This window comes from Neofelis nebulosa, chromosome X (genome assembly GCF_028018385.1).
Source record: "Neofelis nebulosa isolate mNeoNeb1 chromosome X, mNeoNeb1.pri, whole genome shotgun sequence".
NCBI lineage: Eukaryota > Metazoa > Chordata > Mammalia > Carnivora > Felidae > Neofelis > Neofelis nebulosa.
The window spans coordinates 8,244,462-8,264,913 of NC_080800.1; the positions used below are offsets into that span (position 1 = coordinate 8,244,462).

At 43.2% G+C, this 20,452-nt stretch overlaps 1 protein-coding gene across 7 annotated transcripts in view; it reads right to left on the reverse strand.

Moving 5' to 3' along the window:
- ARHGAP6 (Rho GTPase activating protein 6) overlaps positions 1–20,452 on the reverse strand; it is a 454,675-nt gene that overhangs the window by 69,749 nt on the left and 364,474 nt on the right. For 6 of the 7 annotated variants that reach the window (XM_058713350.1, XM_058713349.1, XM_058713353.1 and 3 more), the window contains one exon: positions 4,701–4,860. In XM_058713350.1, the coding sequence (XP_058569333.1) occupies positions 4,701–4,860 (160 nt within the window). Of the gene's footprint in view, positions 1–4,700; positions 4,861–14,082; positions 14,204–20,452 lie in introns of those variants that run through there. The other variant, XM_058713356.1, reaches the window with a different exon arrangement.

Sequence of the window (20,452 nt, forward strand, 5' to 3'; positions counted from 1 at the left end):
TTGCTAACCCCTGCTTAGACCATTTGTATTAAACGTTATCAAAATCGTATGAATTGAGCCTAACATACTATCTGATGCATAAATAGTACTTTGTTGGCGTGTTTTGAATAAATGAGAAGTTCATGCAGGTTATACGGTACTGTTTAATTTCTTGACCGTGCTTCTCTGCATTTGTCTCCTGGTTCTGCTGTTAAGGACTGGGACAGTTACACGCTAGAAAGACTCGTTCTGAAGCCCATGCCAAGAGCAGCCTTCCACCAGGAGGAAACATTCCATGGTTGTCTCCACGGGGCGAGCTCAGGCTCACAGGGGAAACTCATAGATATGATCCCTCCCGCTGAAAGGCCTCCCAAAGATTTCTCTAGCTTCTGTAGAGCATCTTCCAAAGTCCCTCTGCAAGATGGCTTAAGTTTAGAAGAGACCACAAATTAAGCTTCTCAGTCATTTTATAAGGTTTATGTAAATATTACCAGTTTTTAGTTTGTGTGTCTCCTGGCTAAATGGATACAGAGGAGGAAGGAGCCACAAGGTGTGAGAAGCTCAGGTCCCTGAACAAATGCATGGAGCAGAGTCCACTCTCTTGGCCCCCATGGCCATCTTCCACGGGAGAAATGTCTGGGTGAGGAAGAAACCGTTGTCCTGTTAAGGCACTGAGCGGTGAGCCTACCTCAATTAACACAAGAGTGTATCTTTTTAAAAAAAAATTTTTTTTAACGTTTATTCATCTTGGAGAAGCAGAGAGAGAGAGAGACAGAGCATGAGTGGGGAAGGGGTAGAGAGAGGGAGACACAGAATCCGCAGCGGGCTCCAGGCTCCGAGCTGTCAGGACAGAGCCCGACGCGGGGCTTGAACTCACGGACTGCGAGATCACGACCTGAGCCGAAGTCGGACACTCAAACGACTGAGCCACCCAGGTGCCCTCACAAGAGTATCTGTGAGATACAGTCTTAGAAGGAGGGTTGCTGGGCCATTTGAGAGTTAGATGTTGCCCAACCACGTTGTAAGTTGCTGCAACAATGAAATTCCTACCAATGGTATGAAAAGTGTCTGCCTTCCCATAAAGTATATTACCCAACTTTTGGAGCCCTTCCGATCTAGGAGGAAGAAAAAACCCCTTTGTGTTTAGCTTGCATTTCTTTAATACACACGTGGGTGCTTCCTGTAATTTGTGTATATATCAATTATTTTTCCTTCTCACATTAGTTTGTAATAAAGCTTTATATGGTACAGAAGTGAGCCTTTAGCTGGTCAAATGTGCTGTAAATTTCTATTGAATTATTTTTTTTCCACACAGATGATTCTATTTTTTGCCCTTCAATGTAGTGAAATGCGTCATTATCTTTATGTTTTCTGGGTAATGCCTTCCCCAATGTAAAAATATCTAAATATGCAGCCATGTTTTATTTTGGTTCACTTATAGTTTCATTTAAAAAAAATCCTCAAATATTTCTTCCATATCAGTTTATTTTGATATAAGGGGTAAGGTCAGAATCCAGCCTTTTCTCCTCAGTGGTCGTCTCACTGTCACAAATACTTAACCCATCATTTTCCCCCTGAACAAAAAAAAAGCAACATTTATCATGTCATAAGTTGCCATATTTATTTTTGTTCATTTCTAAACTCTATTGTCTTCTATTGATCTGCCTGTTGTGAAACAGTATAATCCTCTTTTAATTGCTGTAGTTGTCTGGCATTTTAATAAATGGAGAGGGGTTCTCTCCACTTGACCTCTTTTTCAGATTTCCCCTGCCTACTCTCACGTAGTTATTTGTCTAGACGATGTTTAGATCAACTTAGGGGTATCACAAAAACAAATTCTGTTGGTGTGTTTTCTGGAATCACATTCAGCTCACAGATCATTAACAACATAATTGACATCTATGTATTACTGATTCTTCTTATTCAGGAAAAAAATATAGACTTTTATATTTATTCCTAACTTCTCTTCTTTCCCAACTGAGATTCCAACGTCTGGGATTACAATCATTCCCGTGGATACTGTACTAATTGGTTTCCTATCAGTTCTGTAACAAATGACCATAAACTTAGTTGCTTAAACAACTCAAGTTTATTACCTGACATTTCTGGAGGTCAGAAGTCTGAGATGGGTCTCACTGGGTTTAAATCAAGGCATCAGCAGGGTCGTATTCCTTTCTAGGGTTCTAGGGAGAATCTGTGTCCTTGTCTTTTCCAGCTCTCAGAGGCTGCCTTCGTCCCTTGGCTGGTGGCCCTTCCTTCACCTTCAAAGCCAGCAAGGTTGCATCTCTCGACTATTCCTCCATAGTCCTCTCTCTCTCTGACTCAGCAGTAGCTGGGAAAGTGTCTCTGCCTTTAAGCAGCCATGTGATTAGCTTGGGCCCTCCCAGCTAATCCAGGATAATCTCACTATGTGCAGGACCTTGATTGCTCACATCTGTAAAGATGTTGGGGCCTGTAAGGAACGCTGGCAGGCTCCGGGGACTAGGACGTGGCCCTCTTTGGGAGTGCAGTATTCTGCCTACCACAGATGTACTCTCAATGGCCATATCCCTCTCTACCATCCCTGAACTCAACTAGAAGATCCTAACTCTAGTGAGAGGAGAGTGGATTAAGGGCTCGGAAATTTAAAGTACAAAATGGCATGGTTTGCTTTGGCCGTGTCTGGCTGCCGGGATGTTTGTTGTGCAAGTCAAGCTCCCAGCTACTAGCCTCAGATGGACCGTTTGGGCTGCCCTGTCATCTTGCAACACCGCTGGTCCACCAGCTTCCCTCTCTTCCCCTCTTTGCCTCTTTCCTCAAACCTCCTGGACCTCCTTCCCATCCTGGCTCCCAGCAGATGAAATTGCTTCCTATTTCGCTGACGATGGAGAGGCAGTCTCTGCTGAATCCACATGTTTGCCCACTGGCTTCTAATCTGGCTGCATCTGCGTTCATAGAACTGATGTCCCCTTATCATTACAGCTCGAGAGGACGTCAGACTCTGCTGGTGCTCTGATCCCACTCCTACGGTCCACTCTAGGAAGCCACCTCAGTAACTTCCCAACCCCCACTCCTCAAGTCTTCCCCTTCTACGGTGAGTCCCAGCAGCCGATGAATATGTCAGACTATCATTCACCTGAGCCCTGGAAACACTAGTTTCACAGAGGAAGAGGGGTCCCCAAACAGATACCCACAAACAAATCCCTACCATCATTCTAAAGTGACAGAGAACAGAAGTATGAGCTTGAGTATATTTCCATTCCATTATACCCACTATCTCATTAGGTTTGCTGTCATTTATTTAGGGTCTAGGCCATGGCCACTGTATTTATTTTCTTGAATAAATTATTCACACTGTGAATTGACCCTGTTTAAAACCTCCACTTGGGGGTTTGCATGGACCCAAGTTGCCACCCTCAGCTGCCATCACAGCTCTCAGCATTGGCCCTGTATCTGAAGGATCTGGGTAAACATTCGATGTCTACAATCATGTGCCCCAAACAAATGCTTCAGAACTCTTGGGTGATGTCTGTTTCTCTCCTCCCAGACACACGATTCCTTCTCTCCTCCATAAGTAAATTATTTGTAAATCATTAGTTCCTACTTTCATAGAAAATAAAAAAAAATAAGTCCTATAGCTCAAACATCTTTGAACATCTCAATAGAGCAAATATTTCCCTGAAGAGGCTGGGAACTACATAGTCTCAGAAACAAGTAATGGAGGGGTGCCTGGGTGGCTCCGTCTGTTAAGCGTCTGACTTGGGCTCATGTCACGATCTCACGGTTTGTGAGTTCAAGTCCTACGCCGGGCTCTGTGCTGACAGCTCAGAGCCTGGAGCCTGCTGCAGATTCTGTGTCTCCCTCTCTGTCAGTCGCTCCCCACTCATGCTCTGTCTCTGTCTCTCTCTCTCTCTTGCTCTCAAAAATAAACATTGAAAACAAATTAAAAAAAAAAGAAACAAGTAACAGAGATAGCTTCTAGCAGACAATTTTTATAAAACTGTTTGGTAAAGGTTATTTATTTACTGGACTCTTTAAAAAGCAGGAACAAAGAGGAACATCAAATTAACTGGAGTTAAAAACAAAGCTACAAAAGAATGTTTGTTCCACGATATCTTATCTGATATGTATCCAATCTGAGTGTCACAGAACTTTTTTGAGCCATCATTCCCTTTGCTACAATTGGGTTTGCCAACAACATTTCTAAGTTGCTCTAGAAACTGAAAGAACAACAAATCGCCTTTCTGTTACACGCTTTTACAGATAAGGAAGTATCCTTATGGAAGATAGGAAACATTCAGAAACAGAATTGACAGATGAAAGGATTTCAGATACACACTTCTCATCTTTACCAGAATCAGGACCTGTATTTGTCAAAACTTCAGATACACCAGGTGAAAGATGATAAAAATGACTTAACGTGAGTAGAATCCCTGATTCTGGGTTAGCATAAGGTCAAATGACGAGTTTAATAGATTGTGAAAACATTCTTTTCAGCTGATTATTTTGATATCACGTTGCTACCCACACGGTCTTAGTTCGAGCCCTTGAGGTTGACCTTTCTGAAAGTTCTTTTTAATGGATTGTCCATCATTGGACAATGATGCCAGCCAACAACCAAGAAGCTGCAGTTTCCTTCCCGTGTTAATGTTAGGTGCGAGAGGTGTTTCCAGCCTGTGGCTTTGGCGAAGCAGATGTTTGACTCGCAGCGTTTCCCGGGGGAATGGCAGGCGTGGTCTTACCTTTGGGAATGGTGATTGGACAGCTCAGGTCACAGTCCTGCTGCAACTGATAGAAAGCCACCTCCTGCAGCCGGGCCCGCTCCAGCTCAGAGAGACTCTGGATGGGAACTGATCTCAGCCTCACACTGCGGCCCGACATGCTGTTCCAGGTGAAATCACCCTGCACCAAGGGGGAAAACATCAGGAGTTAAACACAGTTCATCTATGTCTCACGAACCTCATCCTTTCTCTTAGTCGGTAATAAAGTCAAGCAAACTTCATCTCTGGGTGCCACCATCGGCTCTTCAGCCCTAAAATCAAATCTACTCTCAGTTAATCGTGAATTTTCTCAGTCAGGTGCGAATGCCAAAATCTCTAGTATCTGCTGGGTCACTTGATCCCGTATAATGATTTACATGCAGCCAAAGAAAACCACGGGAAAGAGACTTTAAAGGTCCTCCTTCCTCTCTTTTATGGGAACACATGGGAACTTTTTCGGTTGTGTAGCTCAGTGAAAGGAAAAAGTGCCTCCAGTTGCCATCACGCACACTAGATTGAGCAAACTGGGTTTGAACTGCACAAGTCTGCTTATACACGGATATTTTGGGGTAAATACAGTACGGTACTATAAATGTATGTTCTCTTCCTTACGATTTCCTTAATCACATTTTCTTTTCTCTAGCTTACTTTATTCTAAGAATATAGTCTGTAATACGTACAACATACAAAATAGGTGCTAATAGGCTTTATGTTACTGGTAATTACGACTTCCACTCAAGTAGGCTGGTGGTAGTTAAGTTTTTGGGGAATCAAAAATTAAATGCAGATTTTTGATTGTGTTGGGGGTTGGTGCCCTAACTCCCACAATGTTCAAAGGTAAACTGTATAATACTTAATAATATAATACATTACATGAGAATACAATCTAGTATATTTATAACATATAACATATTCTCATATGATAAATACTTATGGTACATAATTATATGTATGATACATTGTATTAATATTACAGTAATTTACAGCATATGTAAATATAATATAATAGAGGTGAAATTGAGCCTTACAGAAGCTAAGTAATTTTCCTCAAATCATAAAACTTATAAGGTTTGGAACCAAGCAGAACTCAAGCTAAAAACATGTGCCCTTAAACTGTCTGCTAAATCAACCATTAAGTTTCTATTTACAGCACTTTGGGTTATTTTGGTCAATAGGTACAGAAATATGATCAATCACAACTACACATATTTCTAGACACATCTGATGTTAAAATACTCCATAGCAAAGAATCAAAGCAAAGATTCCCCCACTCCTGAGTATGTTCTTGTGTGCACATACATCCACGTGGACCGAATAGCCCTGCCCTCGGTGTGGACAGTGAGAATGTGATGGCCTAAGAGATGACACACCACGATCCTCTGAAACCCAGTGTCCCCTTACTGAGGAGGGTTTCCCGTGAACCACAGACATCAGCCACAGCACAAGAGCTTTGAACAGGTATCTACAATTTCTTTAGCAATCAAAAAAAGTTCCAGGAGGAAGGAGCAGTGCTGGCCCCACAGGCAGTGCCCAGGAGTCGTGCATGTGCAAAACATATAAGGAATCTCATAAGACTTGACATCCTTATCACTCGCCTTAAAGAAGAGAGACAAGAACGATCTTCCCCAGCAGCTACCAAAACACCTCTGTGCCCTCATGGTAGCAAATTCCTGCCTAGAATGTTCACTCCAAGAGTGAATGGCACTATGTTAATTTGTTGATATTTTTTCCTTTGTATGTGGGGCTTCATGTATTTATTCATTCATTTAACAGATGGAGATATTATACTCTGGTCGGGGCAGACAACAAACAAGGCAAGTATAGGGTACACATATGAATTTGCATCTGGTGCATAATGGTAAAAACAGGAGCCCAGGAGGGGTTCAGGGGGCATGATGGGGGGATAGTCTGGGCAGGGGAGGGAGTGAGCAAATCCAGGCAAAGTGGGTAGATTGCCATCGTTTGATGAACTGAAAAAAATTCTTCCAGGCCCAGTATATTTTGGATTTTTTCCTTCCTTTTCCGTTTTTGGTATAATTGGCCTAAGCACAAGTTTAGACAGGAGTTGAGGACTGAGGCCTTGAGTATACCTCTCACTCACAGTCTTTAAGCTTAGGGTACCATGAGGTATAATATCAGTGAATTGCTCTTTTTCCTCCCAAACGAAAGTTCCAGATGAGTTGGCAACTTTTATTTTTTTAATTTTTATGTATTTTTGAGCGAAAGAGAGAGAGAGACAGAGCGTGAGCAGGGGAGGGGCAGAAAGAGAGAGAGAGAGAGAGAGAGAGAGAGAGAGAGGATGAGAGAGAGAGAGAGGGGGGCACAGAATCTGAAGCAGCCTCCAGGTTCCGAGCTGTCAGCACAGAGCCCAACGCACGGCTCGAACCCACGAACCTCGAGATCATGACCTGAGCCGAAGTTGGACCCTTAACCAACTGAGCCACCACCCCCAGAGGAGTTGGCAACTTTTAAATATGAAGTTTAGGTATCTAAGAAAACCCATTGCTATTTGAAGTGTCAAAATGGAATTGCATACCTATTCATTAAAAGCACTTAAGAATGTGACCTCCAGTTGGCTCAATTATCTATAGTAGGGGTTGACCATCTTTTGCTGTAAAAGGCCAGATAGTAAATATTTCAGGCTCGACAGGCCATGTGGTCTATGTCAAACCACTCAAATACACCTTTGTGGCAGAAAGCAGCCACGGACAATTCGTAAATGAATGAGTGTGGCCATGTTCCAATAAAACTTCATTTATAAAAACAGGTGGAAGGCTGCATTTGTCCATTGGGCTATGTAGTTCGCCAACCTCTGGACCACAGCTTATGACTGAAATAAACCAATCCCCATAATAAACATTTTATTTTTATTTGCTATGTCCTCCTGGTTAATTAATTCAAACAAAATTTAATGGGCACCTATTACATGCCAAGAATGGTACTAGGCTTGGGATAATCAAAGTGACAGCACGGTCCTTGTTCTTTTTTTTTTTTTTAATTTTTTTTTTTTAACGTTTATTTATTTTGGAGACAGAGAGAGACAGAGCATGAATGGGGGAGGGTCAGAGAGAGAGGGAGACACAGAATCTGAAACAGGCTCCAGGCCCTGAGCTGTCAGCACAGAGCCCGACGCGGGGCTCGAACTCACGGACCGCGAGATCATGACCTGAGCCGAAGTCAGCCGCTTAACCGACTGAGCCACCCAGGCGCCCCAGTCCTTGTTCTTAAGGAGTTAAACTTCAAGGGGCGCCTGGGTGGCTCAGTCGGTTGAGCATCCGACTTCGACTCAGGTCATGATCTCGCGGTCCGTGAGTTCGAGCCCCGCGTCGGGCTCTGTGCTGACAGCTCAGGGCCTGGAGCCTGCTTCCGATTCTGTGTCTCCCTCTCTCTGCCCCTCCCATGCTCACACTCTGTCTCTCTCTGTCTCTCAATAATAAATAAATGCTAAAAAAATTTCAACTTCAATAGGAAGAGCACATACGACCCATAAAATACAGAGATTGTGATACTGGAATTAAGTACCAGATGCAATGGGGTACCTAGGGGAAAAGCTTTGGACATCTGTCTGGGGGATCAAAGAAAGCTTTCTAGAGAAGGTGGTGTTTCAACGGAGACTCGAAAGCTGAGTAAGAGGAGTGAGAGTTTGCCCAGTAGAAATGCAACACTGGAAAAACAGTGGGTGCCAAGGCAAGTGAATTCGGGACAACTAGCTTGGTTTGGGAAATTACAAGGCTAGAAGGAGGGAAATTGCAGGAGGCGAAGCCATGTAGAAGTCAGGGCCAGATCCTGGAGGGCTTTTACCGCAGGCATTGCGAGGTAGATTGGACTCTACTCAGTAGTAGGTGATGCCTAGTCATGAAGGGACCTTGAGCGAGAGAGGAGCATGATCAGATCCACATATGGGAAAAATGACTGGAAAGAAATTTCAAAAGAAAGTGAGGGAGGGAGCAAGTCAAAGATACAGAGATCGGCAAAAATGTTGGGCTAGGTATGATGCTGATTCAAATTTGAACAAGTAGAGTCACACTCTCTAAGTCTCTAAGAGAGACACCTAGAACCTAAACACCTGTATTATTCTTGTGATTTTTTTCAACCATTTAAAAATGTAAATACCATTCTTTGCTAGAAGGCAGTATAAAACAACAGGCGGTGAGCTGGATTTGGCCCACTGGCTGTAGTTTACAGACACTGGATCCAAAGAGATTAGGGTCTTTTAATATGCCGCACAGATTTATTTAACATCTACTGCCATGTACCAGAGACCCTGTCCTGCATCATGAGCTATACACATCAGCTAGATTCAGGAGGGCAAGAAACTCGCCTGGTTTATCCACCTTGGTGTCCCCGGTGTCCAAGGCAGAACCTGGCACGTAACTGTCACCGAATAAATATTTGTCAATCCACAGACTAAATGAATCAGGTACGTCACCAGTTCAATAAGAAACTGGAAACTAACCACCCATGTAATGCTGTATCTAGGTGGGAGACATCTTGTGGATTTGAATAAACTGCTAAGAAACAGTCTTTTGAAAGAGAGCCTGTGGATGAGCCAAAAAATGCTGGTACATGAGGACAGAAAATAAACGTAATAATATCAGACCCGAAGAAAAACAAATCCATGACACCTACACTCACCCATCAGAACTCCTATGAGCACAAGGACACGAAACACAAAGGTCGATATTGCCTTGTGATCCTCATGGGAGGTGCCCAGAAGAGGGCCACAGCCCAACAGCATGGCCTAGAATGTGCCCCTGGCTGTTCCTCAACTCTCAATTGTGCTCCAGGCCAGCATGTTTCTTTGGTGACTGTTCATCTACTAAACGGGTGACTCATTTTAAGGCTCTCTGGATCTAGTCTTCTGAGTGGTTGCCACAGGATGTTTTTTTTTCCCCCCAAATTGAAAGTGGATGATTTTTTTTTTTTTTTCAACATTTTTTATTTATTTTTGGGACAGAGAGAGACAGAGCATGAACGGGGGAGGGGCAGAGAGAGAGGGAGACACAGAATCGGAAACAGGCTCCAGGCTCCGAGCCATCGGCCCAGAGCCTGACGCGGGGCTCGAACTCACGGACCGCGAGATCGTGACCTGGCTGAAGTCGGACGCTTAACCGACTGCGCCACCCAGGCGCCCCGAAAGTGGATGATTTTAAATTTGTTTCAATACTATAAATGTAAGTGAAGTTGAAACTGACCCAATGTTTCTGGATAGCCTAAAGGCCTTGAGGGTTGTAAAACTATCCTTTCAATCTGGAGCACTACCGGACGGCATTAATAAAGGATATAACAATGATACAAAAAGATACAGCACAGTGATTTTTGAGGGTGATTTTTGCCCCCCTCAGGAGACATTTGGCAATGGCGGGAAACATTTTTGGCTGTCGTAAGTCTGGGGAGGGGTTCGCTACTGGCATCTAGTGGGTGAAGGTCAGGGATCTGTTCAACATCCTACAACACCCAACACAGCCCCCCACGATAAAGAAATATCTCGCCCCATACGTTCATAGAGCAGAGGTTCAGAAACCTTGGCATAGCATACCTTAGGTCTGCTATTAGGCCCAGATTACATAGAATCTCCTTAAAACGATGGTGTCAGGAGCTATTAATAATCATTGATGAGTTTGGTTTAATATCAAATGCATGCACTATGTATCCTTAAGTATCTTATGCATTATTATGTATATTACATATGTATAAATCTGTGTATTATGTAAACAAACAGAATTATGGAAGCTATTTAAAACTAGCATTAAGAAATACAAACAGCACAAACCAATTTAAGAGGAACAAACAAACACAAACGAGGTCTCAATACAATAGAGTCTTGATCAACTGGAGAACAACTCCCCAAAAGCATGAACTAAAGAGATTTCCTTCCTCTACCAGAAGTGTATGTCTCTACATTTAGAGAAAAAAAGAAGCAAAAGACAAACTGAAAAACCAACAATCTAATATCTGTGATCTATTCAGAAAGGTCATTCTTTTGAGCAAAATTGCATCTTTACAAACAGACTTGATTTTCCCATGAAATAAAATTGATTGAAATCATTTTGGTTTTGGTCTATACCACATTGTTTTCTTATGTCCTTGAGACTAGTCTCTAATTGGGGCATCTCTCTAACCTCATCCAACTGTAAACTTCCAAAGGCCAAGGGAGCCAGCGAGGAGTGATTCAGGGCTGTTCAAAATTCAGCCTGCAGACCCAGGACAGTGGAGTTACCTGGGCAGATGATTCTTGTTAAATTCGCAGGTTTCTGGGCTTTAAGGCAGATTTGGGGAATTAGGGTCACAAGGAATTAGGGTCAAGCACCTTCATCATGAGCCAGCATCCCCAGATGAGACTTATTTTTGCACAATAAAGGTTGAGACCCACTGGTATGGTGGTGGAGACTTGGGTTCACATACAGATGAGCTCTTTGGTAAGATTCAGAACATCCCTGAGCCTCAGTGTCCGCATCAGTAAGATGGAGCAAAGAACAAGCCACCTCTCAGGTTTGTAGCGATCAGATGAGACAATGCCAGTGAATTTCTGTGGGGGAGGGCTTATTAGCTCCCAGCAAGCCCTGAATATGTGGTAATTAAAGTCATAATTAGCATTAATCATCATTCCTCTAAATTTACATCCCCTTTTTAAACCTGGCAGTTTTAGTGACACCGAAAACTCCTAAGAACCATGCACTGAATTCATGAATAAATGGTTCCTCTATGTGCAAGATGCCTTTTCTAGGTGTTTACAAGCCAGCCAGCTGGATTGTGGCTCCATACGGGCAAGAAACAGAAGAAAAGACCAGATCGGTAAGTTAAGGCCTGAAAAATGGCACGCCATGTAGAGAAACCACACCAGGAGCTGAATTTCTTTTTAACTGTTTTCTGTTGCGGCCAGCCGTCATTTGTACAGCCAAGGTTCCCAGATAATCGCAATGTGTTGTTGAAACATGGCATAAGTTTAAATACCAGGCTCGCGACCAACATTTTTGAAAAGGGCTGCCTAGTTCTTTATAAGTCCAAAATAAACACATCACCGATGACAAGGAACCCCCTTCTTCATGAGCTTCCGGGCGAAGCTGAGCGTATTTGTGTAGCTGTCACACTGCTGTTTGGACTCTTAAAAGAGGTTATTCCTCTAGGAACTCAACAGAATATTCATATGTCCAGTCACTTTCTTCTCTGGATTCCTCAGCCACTCCTTCTCAAAAGATCTTGTTCTATTCATCGATTCTGGTCTGTCGCCTAAGAGAAGGACTTTTAGAAAATTCTGAACACTTGGTGGGTATGGCAGTCCACTTTGTTACCTTTGCTTTGGTAGTAGCTATTTATTGCTACAAGGAGTAGCTATTTATTACTACAAGGAGTGTTACAATGTCACCGTAGCCTAATGGAAATGTACACTTAACTCATTCAACAAGTACTTAATGAGCAGCTTCTACAGGCCAGGCAGTGTTCTAGGTCCTGTGGATTCACTGGCGAACAAAACAAAGCACCCTGCACTCAACAAGCTTCCAGGTTAGTGAAGGAAACTGATAAGAAACAAAGATAATACATGAGTAAATTACATAACAACTTACAAGGTGATAAACCCTAGGAGGAAAAGAAGGAATCAGGAGTGCTGGCGGGGAGGGGTTTCCAGGGCAACCTTATTGAGATGTGATCTTTGAGTCAACCCTCAAGTAAGGAGGTGAGGTGATGCGCCCGGCAGATCCTAGGAGATGAGAATCCCAGGCAGAGATGAATTGACACAAAGGCAGTTGGGGTAGTGGCTAAAAGCAAGGGCTCGCAAGCTAGGCTGTTGGATTTTTCATTTTGGGTCTGCCACTTTCCAGTCATGTGGCTTTTAGCAAGCTACTTTCTCTCCTGTGCTTTGTTTTCCTAATCTCTGCCATGGGGGTGATGACTAGCCAGGGTTTGGCACATAAGAGCCTGTGGACCAAATCCTGCCTCCTGGTTGCTTTTGTAAATAAAGTTTTACTGGAACACAGCTGCACTCATTCACTTAGGTACTGTCTACTGCTGCTTTCACGGACTTGGCAAAGCTGAAACTGTTTGCTATCTGGCCCTCTACAGAAAAAGTTTGCTGACTCCTGGATGACACTAAAAGTAAAGGCACATCTATGATGAGGATTTGTCTTTAGGGTCGCCATTTTCCTCCTCTGCTAAGATTTGCTCTGGGCAACATCCCAAAGAGCCTGTAAAGAAATCACACAGCATAGGAAGAATTGGGGATATTGGAAAGTATGTAAAAGTCGGGGTGGTATAAAAGTGGTTATCCTTAAATAGCCCATTCATCTAAATTATTGATAACCCAAAGAAGGAGAAATGAACATCGTCAAGCCGAGTGCTGTGCTAACACCATTCAAAAACAACAACAACAACAACAACAACAACAACAACAACCCAAAAAGTCAACATGTCTTAGTTCACTGACATTAGAAAGGCAGACCTCCGGACATGGATTGGACCGTGAAGATCCTGCTAACATTCATGGATGGTTCACTTTCTGCTAGTTACTGCCCTGAGCCCTTTATTTGTGTTAGCTCATTTATTTCTTACACCAGCTCTAAGGACCATGTTACCATTATTATTCCCATACTTCTGATGAGGAAACCTAGGCACGAGTCCTAAGTAACTTGTCAAGCTGGCACACCCAGTGAGTGGCGGAGTTGGGATCTGAAGCCAGGCTGTGGGCTCCAGAATGTAGACCCCAAAGCACTATACGTATTTCATCCCTTCTCATGATAAATCGATCCAAAACCCTGCCTTTACAAAGGAGGAAAGAAAGGTCCAAGGAAGTCAGATGACTCCTACAGAAGCAGAGTGGCATCTGGGACGTAAGGGACACATTCGGCCTCTTCCCCGCACCGGGTCTTTTCATTACGAGACACAGCCTTATAGTAAGGAGAGCCAGACAGTGTCCAAAAATCCAGGAGCTTAAGGTTTTCCCCGTTTGTAAAACAGAGCCCATTAGATTTATTATTAGCCTTATCTAATATCCCAGTTGTTCTCCAAAGGCCGGGTTCAAGACGTCCAGCGGAGAAAATAAGCCACTTTATTCTTTCAGAACTCAAAACAGCCCGTGCCGAATCTTCTGCAGAAAGCAGCCCAGTTATGCTGTCGCCTTTCATTACGGCATGCGCCTCTCTGCTCCCGTTTGCTCGCTGCAAGCTGCTGTAACATTATCAACCGATCTAAAAATAACATTCTCATAAATCTCTACTGGCACAGATAAGTACTTAGCTGTCGCACATCTCAGACACTGATCCATCCACTTTTCTTCCCAAATCACAAGATAGATGTGGAAGAATCGCAACACTTTATCACCATAATCTTCTCAAAAAGAAGTATAAGCAGAGACATATCTGTTGCTTACCCAGGAATTCTATTCAGCCGTGTCTTTGCTGTCCTAATGTAACAGAACTACGCTTGGAGTAGGAACTGGAGTCTGCTTTTTTTTTTTTTTTAATTATTCTTTTGGTGAAAAATGGATCCTGCAATGGCAGATTACATCGAGTATCTGAGAAAAGGCCCAGCTGGCATAGCTGTGATTCTCAGGATACTTTGTGTTGCCAGAGACCTCTGCTACCGTGAATCTTGGGACCAAAAAATGCAATCTTGTCATTGGACCATTGAGAAGTTCCTGTCCCTTCGGAATGGAGGCAGACTGTGTCACTGAGTGAGCGTGTGAGTGAGTCGGTGTGTGTGCGTGTGTGTGTGTGTGTGTGTAGAAAGGGGGGGGAGGGACAAAAAGAATGCAGAGAAATTGAAAGTGGTTTTCCTGACTTTTATTTTAATAAGGCTATTTAAAAAAATTTTTTTAACATGGATTCATTTTTGAGAGACAGAGAGAGACAGAGCATGAGCGGGGAAGGGGCAGAGAGAGAGGGAGACACAGAATCCGAAGCAGGCTCCGAGCTGTCAGCACAGAGCCCGATGCGGGGCTCGAACCCATGAACCACGAGATCGTGACCTGAGCCGAAGCCGGACGCTCAACCCACTGAGCCACCCAGGAGCCCCATTAATAAGGCTATTTTGAAGAGATATTCTGGAGTGAGGAAAGGGTTCCTCTTTTAAAAAAAATCCTCTTTTCCACAGGGATCTACAAATGGTAATTGGATTGTAACTGTGCAAAGTGTCCTTATTAGGAATCAAGCAAAGAATGTTGGAAGCCTCGGGTAAAATCCCTGAGAGCATGATAAAGTACACAGGATGCTTTCTTTGTGTAGGACAAATCCTCAATTCTTAAATTATATTTTAAAACCACTGGCTTGTTCATTTTCCTAAGACCAGGAAAAAAGCATTTAAAAAGGAAAAGATTTCTTTCTCTTTTATACCGAAGCATAACACATGCTCTGAATTTTATGCTCTTTGTGAAACAATAGTCCTTGAGAAGTTGTTCATTTCACAGGAGGGTGTGGAGGGCGGCGTGGACATAACCATGTGGCCATGTTTAAGAGGGTGCAGGTGGGAGTTGGGGCTGACGAAGAGAACTCCACGAAGAGCAGAAAGAAAAGGAAAGACTAAAACCATACCCCGATCACTAATTACCTTGATCTCCATGTATACCACATAGCACTGAAGCAAACACAATTCAAAAAGACATTTTTGTTTTCCAGTCGATACGAAGTTATAGTTCTTTTGTGGTCTAGAGTGAATTCCAACCGAAGAATTGCTGTGATTATAACCGACAACCTGAGAAATGATTTCACGGATGATCTTACCCAAAACTTCGAGATTTGGTATGTTTTTTGCTAGGATTCTGTGAGGTTAATCATCACTTGATAGAAGCCACACACAGCTTCTGCTGCTGCTGGGATTTATTTAGCAAGAGAAAGGAATTTGAAAACAATAAAACACATCAGATGGTTTTCTTTCCCAGAACGATTACACGTATAGAGAAATTCAGAGTCAAGATTTACACACCTCCATATCCACTACCCCCGACGTGCAGATGTTGAAAATAGTCATCATTCCAGCAGATACTGAATACGGTTTGTGTAATCTGGACACTCGCAAATGGAATTCAGATCCTCATTTAAATTTATTTAATATAATATTTCGCATGAAATTGATAAGTATGCAACTCACTTGTCATGGTTAGGCCAGTGATCTTTTAGTTTATGAGTACATGAAAACAACATGTAGTTCTCACTGTGAGCTTACTAAGCGCTGGACATTTTCCTAAGCATTTTATTCATTAACTGCTAAAGGAATTATAAAAAGTGGGTTACATCACATCCCATATTACAGATGAGGAAACAGAAGTTCAGAGAGGTTAAGTACTATGCCCAAAGATTCACAGCTCATAAGTACCACAGCTGTGATCCCAACCACTACGAGGCTTACAAATGAACTGGAAGACAAAGCCACAGGCCACAACCCGCACCGGACAGGGCCATGTCTCAACTGTCTAATGAGAAATAGACATGGCAATTTAGTAAGAATGATAACCAAAGACTGGAGTGGCTTGTTAAATCAGCTACTTAATGGAGTCATACACTGTCAAGTCAACGCATGTTTCATAAGAAGGTGACTATGTCTTTAAATGAATAATCTCAACCTCAAGAGACAATGTCTTGAGAAATCCCTGGTCTGTTTTCAGAGTGGAACCAAGTTTGGCCTGGAGAGGCAATGCAGAGCAGTGGAGAAGCTGTGTATCTGGCATTCTTTGGAAAAACGCACTCAAGCCAGAAAAACAAAGGGCGAAGATAAAGAACCTTCTTTTTATTTAAATATCCAGTCTTTAAGTAGAACCAATAAGAGAACCAATAAGAGGCCCAAAGTCACCCAAACAGCCTGAGAAATAAATATCAGGAAGCAATTAAAAGGTCCATTCCATGGGAGAGCTTGCTAACCACAAAAATGCGAGAACACAACTGTGATCTTTTATCCATTTGACTCTTCACTAGCCAAGAGTACCAAGCAACAACTATGCCATTAAGTATTCACTCCACCTTCTTCTTTGGCTCTTCTGGATTATTTCTGCTCATGCTGTTGGGGACATTTTGCACATTCAGGGCAAAAATATTATAGAACCACTATGTCAAATTTGGGGGGGGTGAATACATTTCTGATTACAACACTCTTGCCTAAAACCCTTTGATGTCTCCTCTTCAGCTCCTGGACAAAGCCCACGTTCCTGCGCATGGCATCTGCTGCCATGTGTTTTGATTTAACTGGAATAAAATCAAGTAGTTGCTGCACAAAGCAAACGGTAACAATGATGATGATAAGAGAAATTCCCTGAGCGTGTATTAAGTACTAAGCCGTGTACATGTGTCATGCATTCACTCCCTTCCACCACTCTATTTTACAGAGGCAGAGAGATGGAGGGAAAGACTGACTGACTGCTCCTGGACTCTCTTTCTCTTGGGCACCCAGCTCAACTCTACTTCCCAGCCTCCTCCGCAGGTAGCAGCAGTCATATCGCTAAGCTCTAGCCAATGGACTGTGGGAGAAAGTGACAAGCTTCACTTCTAGCCCTGACCCATAAAGCCTGGAGACAACAGTTCTCAAACCACACTTCTCAACGGTCACGTCCTAGCGCCCCCCGCCGTTTGATCATGGGCCAGCCATGTTGCATCCGTGGGACCCTTGAAGCACCGTGTCTTAAGTCCGGCTACTGTACTGGAGAGACCATGTGGAGAGAGATGTGTAGAGGCCACATGGAGAGTGGGAAAAAGCTTAGCGGTCCCAGCATCCCAGCTAAATCCAGCCTCCGGCCAACCTCCTAGTTGAATAAAGCCTCAGGAGTGACCACCGTCAAGGCCAGCAGAAATGTTCAGCTGAGCCCAGCTCAGATGGAAGAACCATGAGCAAATAACATGGCTGTTGTTTTAAGCACTAAGGTTTGGGGTGGTTGTTATGCAGCCACAGATAATCGAATCAACATCTTCTCGTGTTGAAGACAGCAGAGCCTGGGTCCTTGAATCCCTGCTTGGAGCAAGGCATCCCACCAGTCGTGGACACTCTGACCACATGAGTGAGGAGTAAACTTGTACAGTGGGATTTTAGGATATATGTGATGTAGCAGCTAACCTCACCTTCCTATATTCCTCTGTATACACAGATAACAAATCTGAAGAGCCTGAATATGGAGTCCTAGCCCTTGGAACCTCTCCTGTACTTCTCCCCACTGAACCACATAACAGCCCATTCCTTGACTGTCTACATTTTCACATGGAAAGAAAGCAGTTGGTCAACTGGATGATAAAATAAAAACTAATCATTATAAATCATTTTGTGGGATATGAAGAAAGTCTTTTATGAGCAAGAAGGTAAATATATGTCTAATGGCATCCTTCAGTTTCTAAATAATATATCGTCAACATTTAGAAACAGGTGATGCTTTTGTCTTTCAGAATTAGGACCTACTATGATAAATGGCATAGTGAAATTTCCTTTAGATGACATTCGTGACTGATACAATAGTGACTTCATTGGTCCAATTAACCTCTCTCGACCAATACCATAGAGTCGGCAAATTAAGGTCTTAATATTCTTTCTGATTATACATAAAAAATGCAAATTGTGAAGGACATTTCAGTCCTTCTGCTACCTTAAAGAGCACAATAAAAATGTGGTATCTTTAAGTTTAATTATCCATCAGACTCTACCTCTGGATGGATCAGAGCTTGCAGAAGTGAGGTGACAAGTCCTTAACCGCAGCTATCTGCCCTCCCCCCACGCCCCAGCACTTGACCTTGGTCTGATTTCTATCATCCTCCTGCTACTACTGTGACCCATTTGCAGGGAGAGTGGGAGAGTGAATTTTAGATCCTTCAGATCTAAAAATCTACCATCAAAGCCAAAGCCAGGTATTGGGTAGCTGGAAAGTTACTTGAGGCCATGGATCTGAAAGAGTCAAAACTGTAATAAAGAACATCTAACATGTAGTCCGTGCTTATTCCCTCCGTGGATACTGGCTATACTCTAGAGGCAGATACGTAGGATTTTCCCTGTATTGCATACAAGAAAACAGAGACACAGGGTGCTTGAGTAACTTGCACAACTAGGGAGTAAGCAGTTCAAACCCGGGGGTCTGTTTCCAAATGCCACGCGTTTAACCCTTAGGCTATATCAAGCCGGTGACCTTTTTCTCAACGAATCCCTTATGGACCCAGTGCCCAAAGCCCTGATGGATAGAGGCACAGAAATGTGTGCGAACAGAGGCCAGGGCAGCAGGAGGAAGCAGAACAGAAAGCTGATGAGGCCATCACCTCCAGGAATAAGGGGAGGGACTGTGTTCAAGGGAAGAGAGGCAGGCATTTTAGAAAACCTTGGGAGTGTTGTACCATGGACCAGTAGGAAGACGCACTTCACGATTTGGGGGAGAGGTGGAACACGAGGAAAGGGGCGTTTTAGGAAAGGTGAACGAGGCAGAGTGGTGCGGAACAGATAGGAAGGGGATAGTGAGAGCAAGCAAACCCTGAGGTCTACGGTGTGCGTGGTAAACAGAGGCGCCGTGCATGACATCAACTGAAAAAAAGAGGCTTTTGGCAGCAATTGCACAGGCGCCCCTTAGGATGCTTTCTTTATGAGAGTCTCTCAATTTTTCTAGTAAATACGGATCCCCGGGGAGGCAGGTCCAATATCCTACCTGGAGAAGTACCTTTGGGGGAGAGTGAGAAACTCGCATGTCATTTTATGTGTTGGGGGGGGGGGGTAGATCTGGAAAAGATCATTCTCTTCCGGTTCTCATAGAGACACCTGGATTTGAGGTCACTGGCTTTAATGTGCTGCAGAGTGGGGCATTTCTTTTTCAGGCTGCTCCTTCTACCCGCATTGCGAGGAAAGCTGAGTTATAAGAATGAATGCTTCAGGTTTCACCCAAAAAAGGATGCGCAGATGAGAGGACACTCATTATTGGTAAGATGTCATGTGGACGCTCTGCAGAGTGGGTCATTTATTCGGACAGGGGCAGACCCACTGCTCAAGAGACAAGGAATGAATTTGGAACAAGATTATCTAAAAGATACAGGGATGTTGAAGCAGCGTTGTCCCACACTGGAAAGCTCAATCCCCTATCAGATATTTCTAAATCAGCAGGAAGTAAAGCAAGCCTTAAGCAGAGATGATTATCATATTTAGAAGGGGGGAAAACTCTACACTGGAAACCGACAGGCAAAACAAAACAGGCAACAGCAACAACAAATACTAAAGTGAATTCCTTTCCCGTTTCTCCTTTCAATGCTACGCTTGACAACATTTCGTTTCATCAACTGCATTTAACACTCCACAGTCTCCTCTCGATGAGGTTTTTCTCTAATAGGGAAGGAAAACAATTCCCTACAAATGACCTTAGACTTAATAAACTTATTGCCCGAATGAATTAGTTTCGAGTATCACCAAACATGCGAACATCAGTCACCTCGAATCTGTTGCCCAAAACGTGAGCTGTGCACAATCGGCCCCTCTGTCTCAGTTTAAGATAATGTATCTTATTAAACTCGCTCAATACCTAGTACAAAATCATCAGGCATTGTTGTAATACTTCAACCGGAATGGGAAAAGGCAACTTACACATTTCAATCGAAGGCTCGTCATTAGCTCATCTAAACCCTTCGTTGTTGAGCAAATGAGCAAACACACTATTTTAAATAAAGGTATATGCCTCTGAGTTACTACACTGCAGAAAAAACCTAGCTTTAATACTATTCTTGGAGTATTTGCTTCAAAAGCAAAATTCGTTCCGATGCAAGTGGTGACAAATCTTTGAACAAACTCTGTCAGGACCAGTAGTT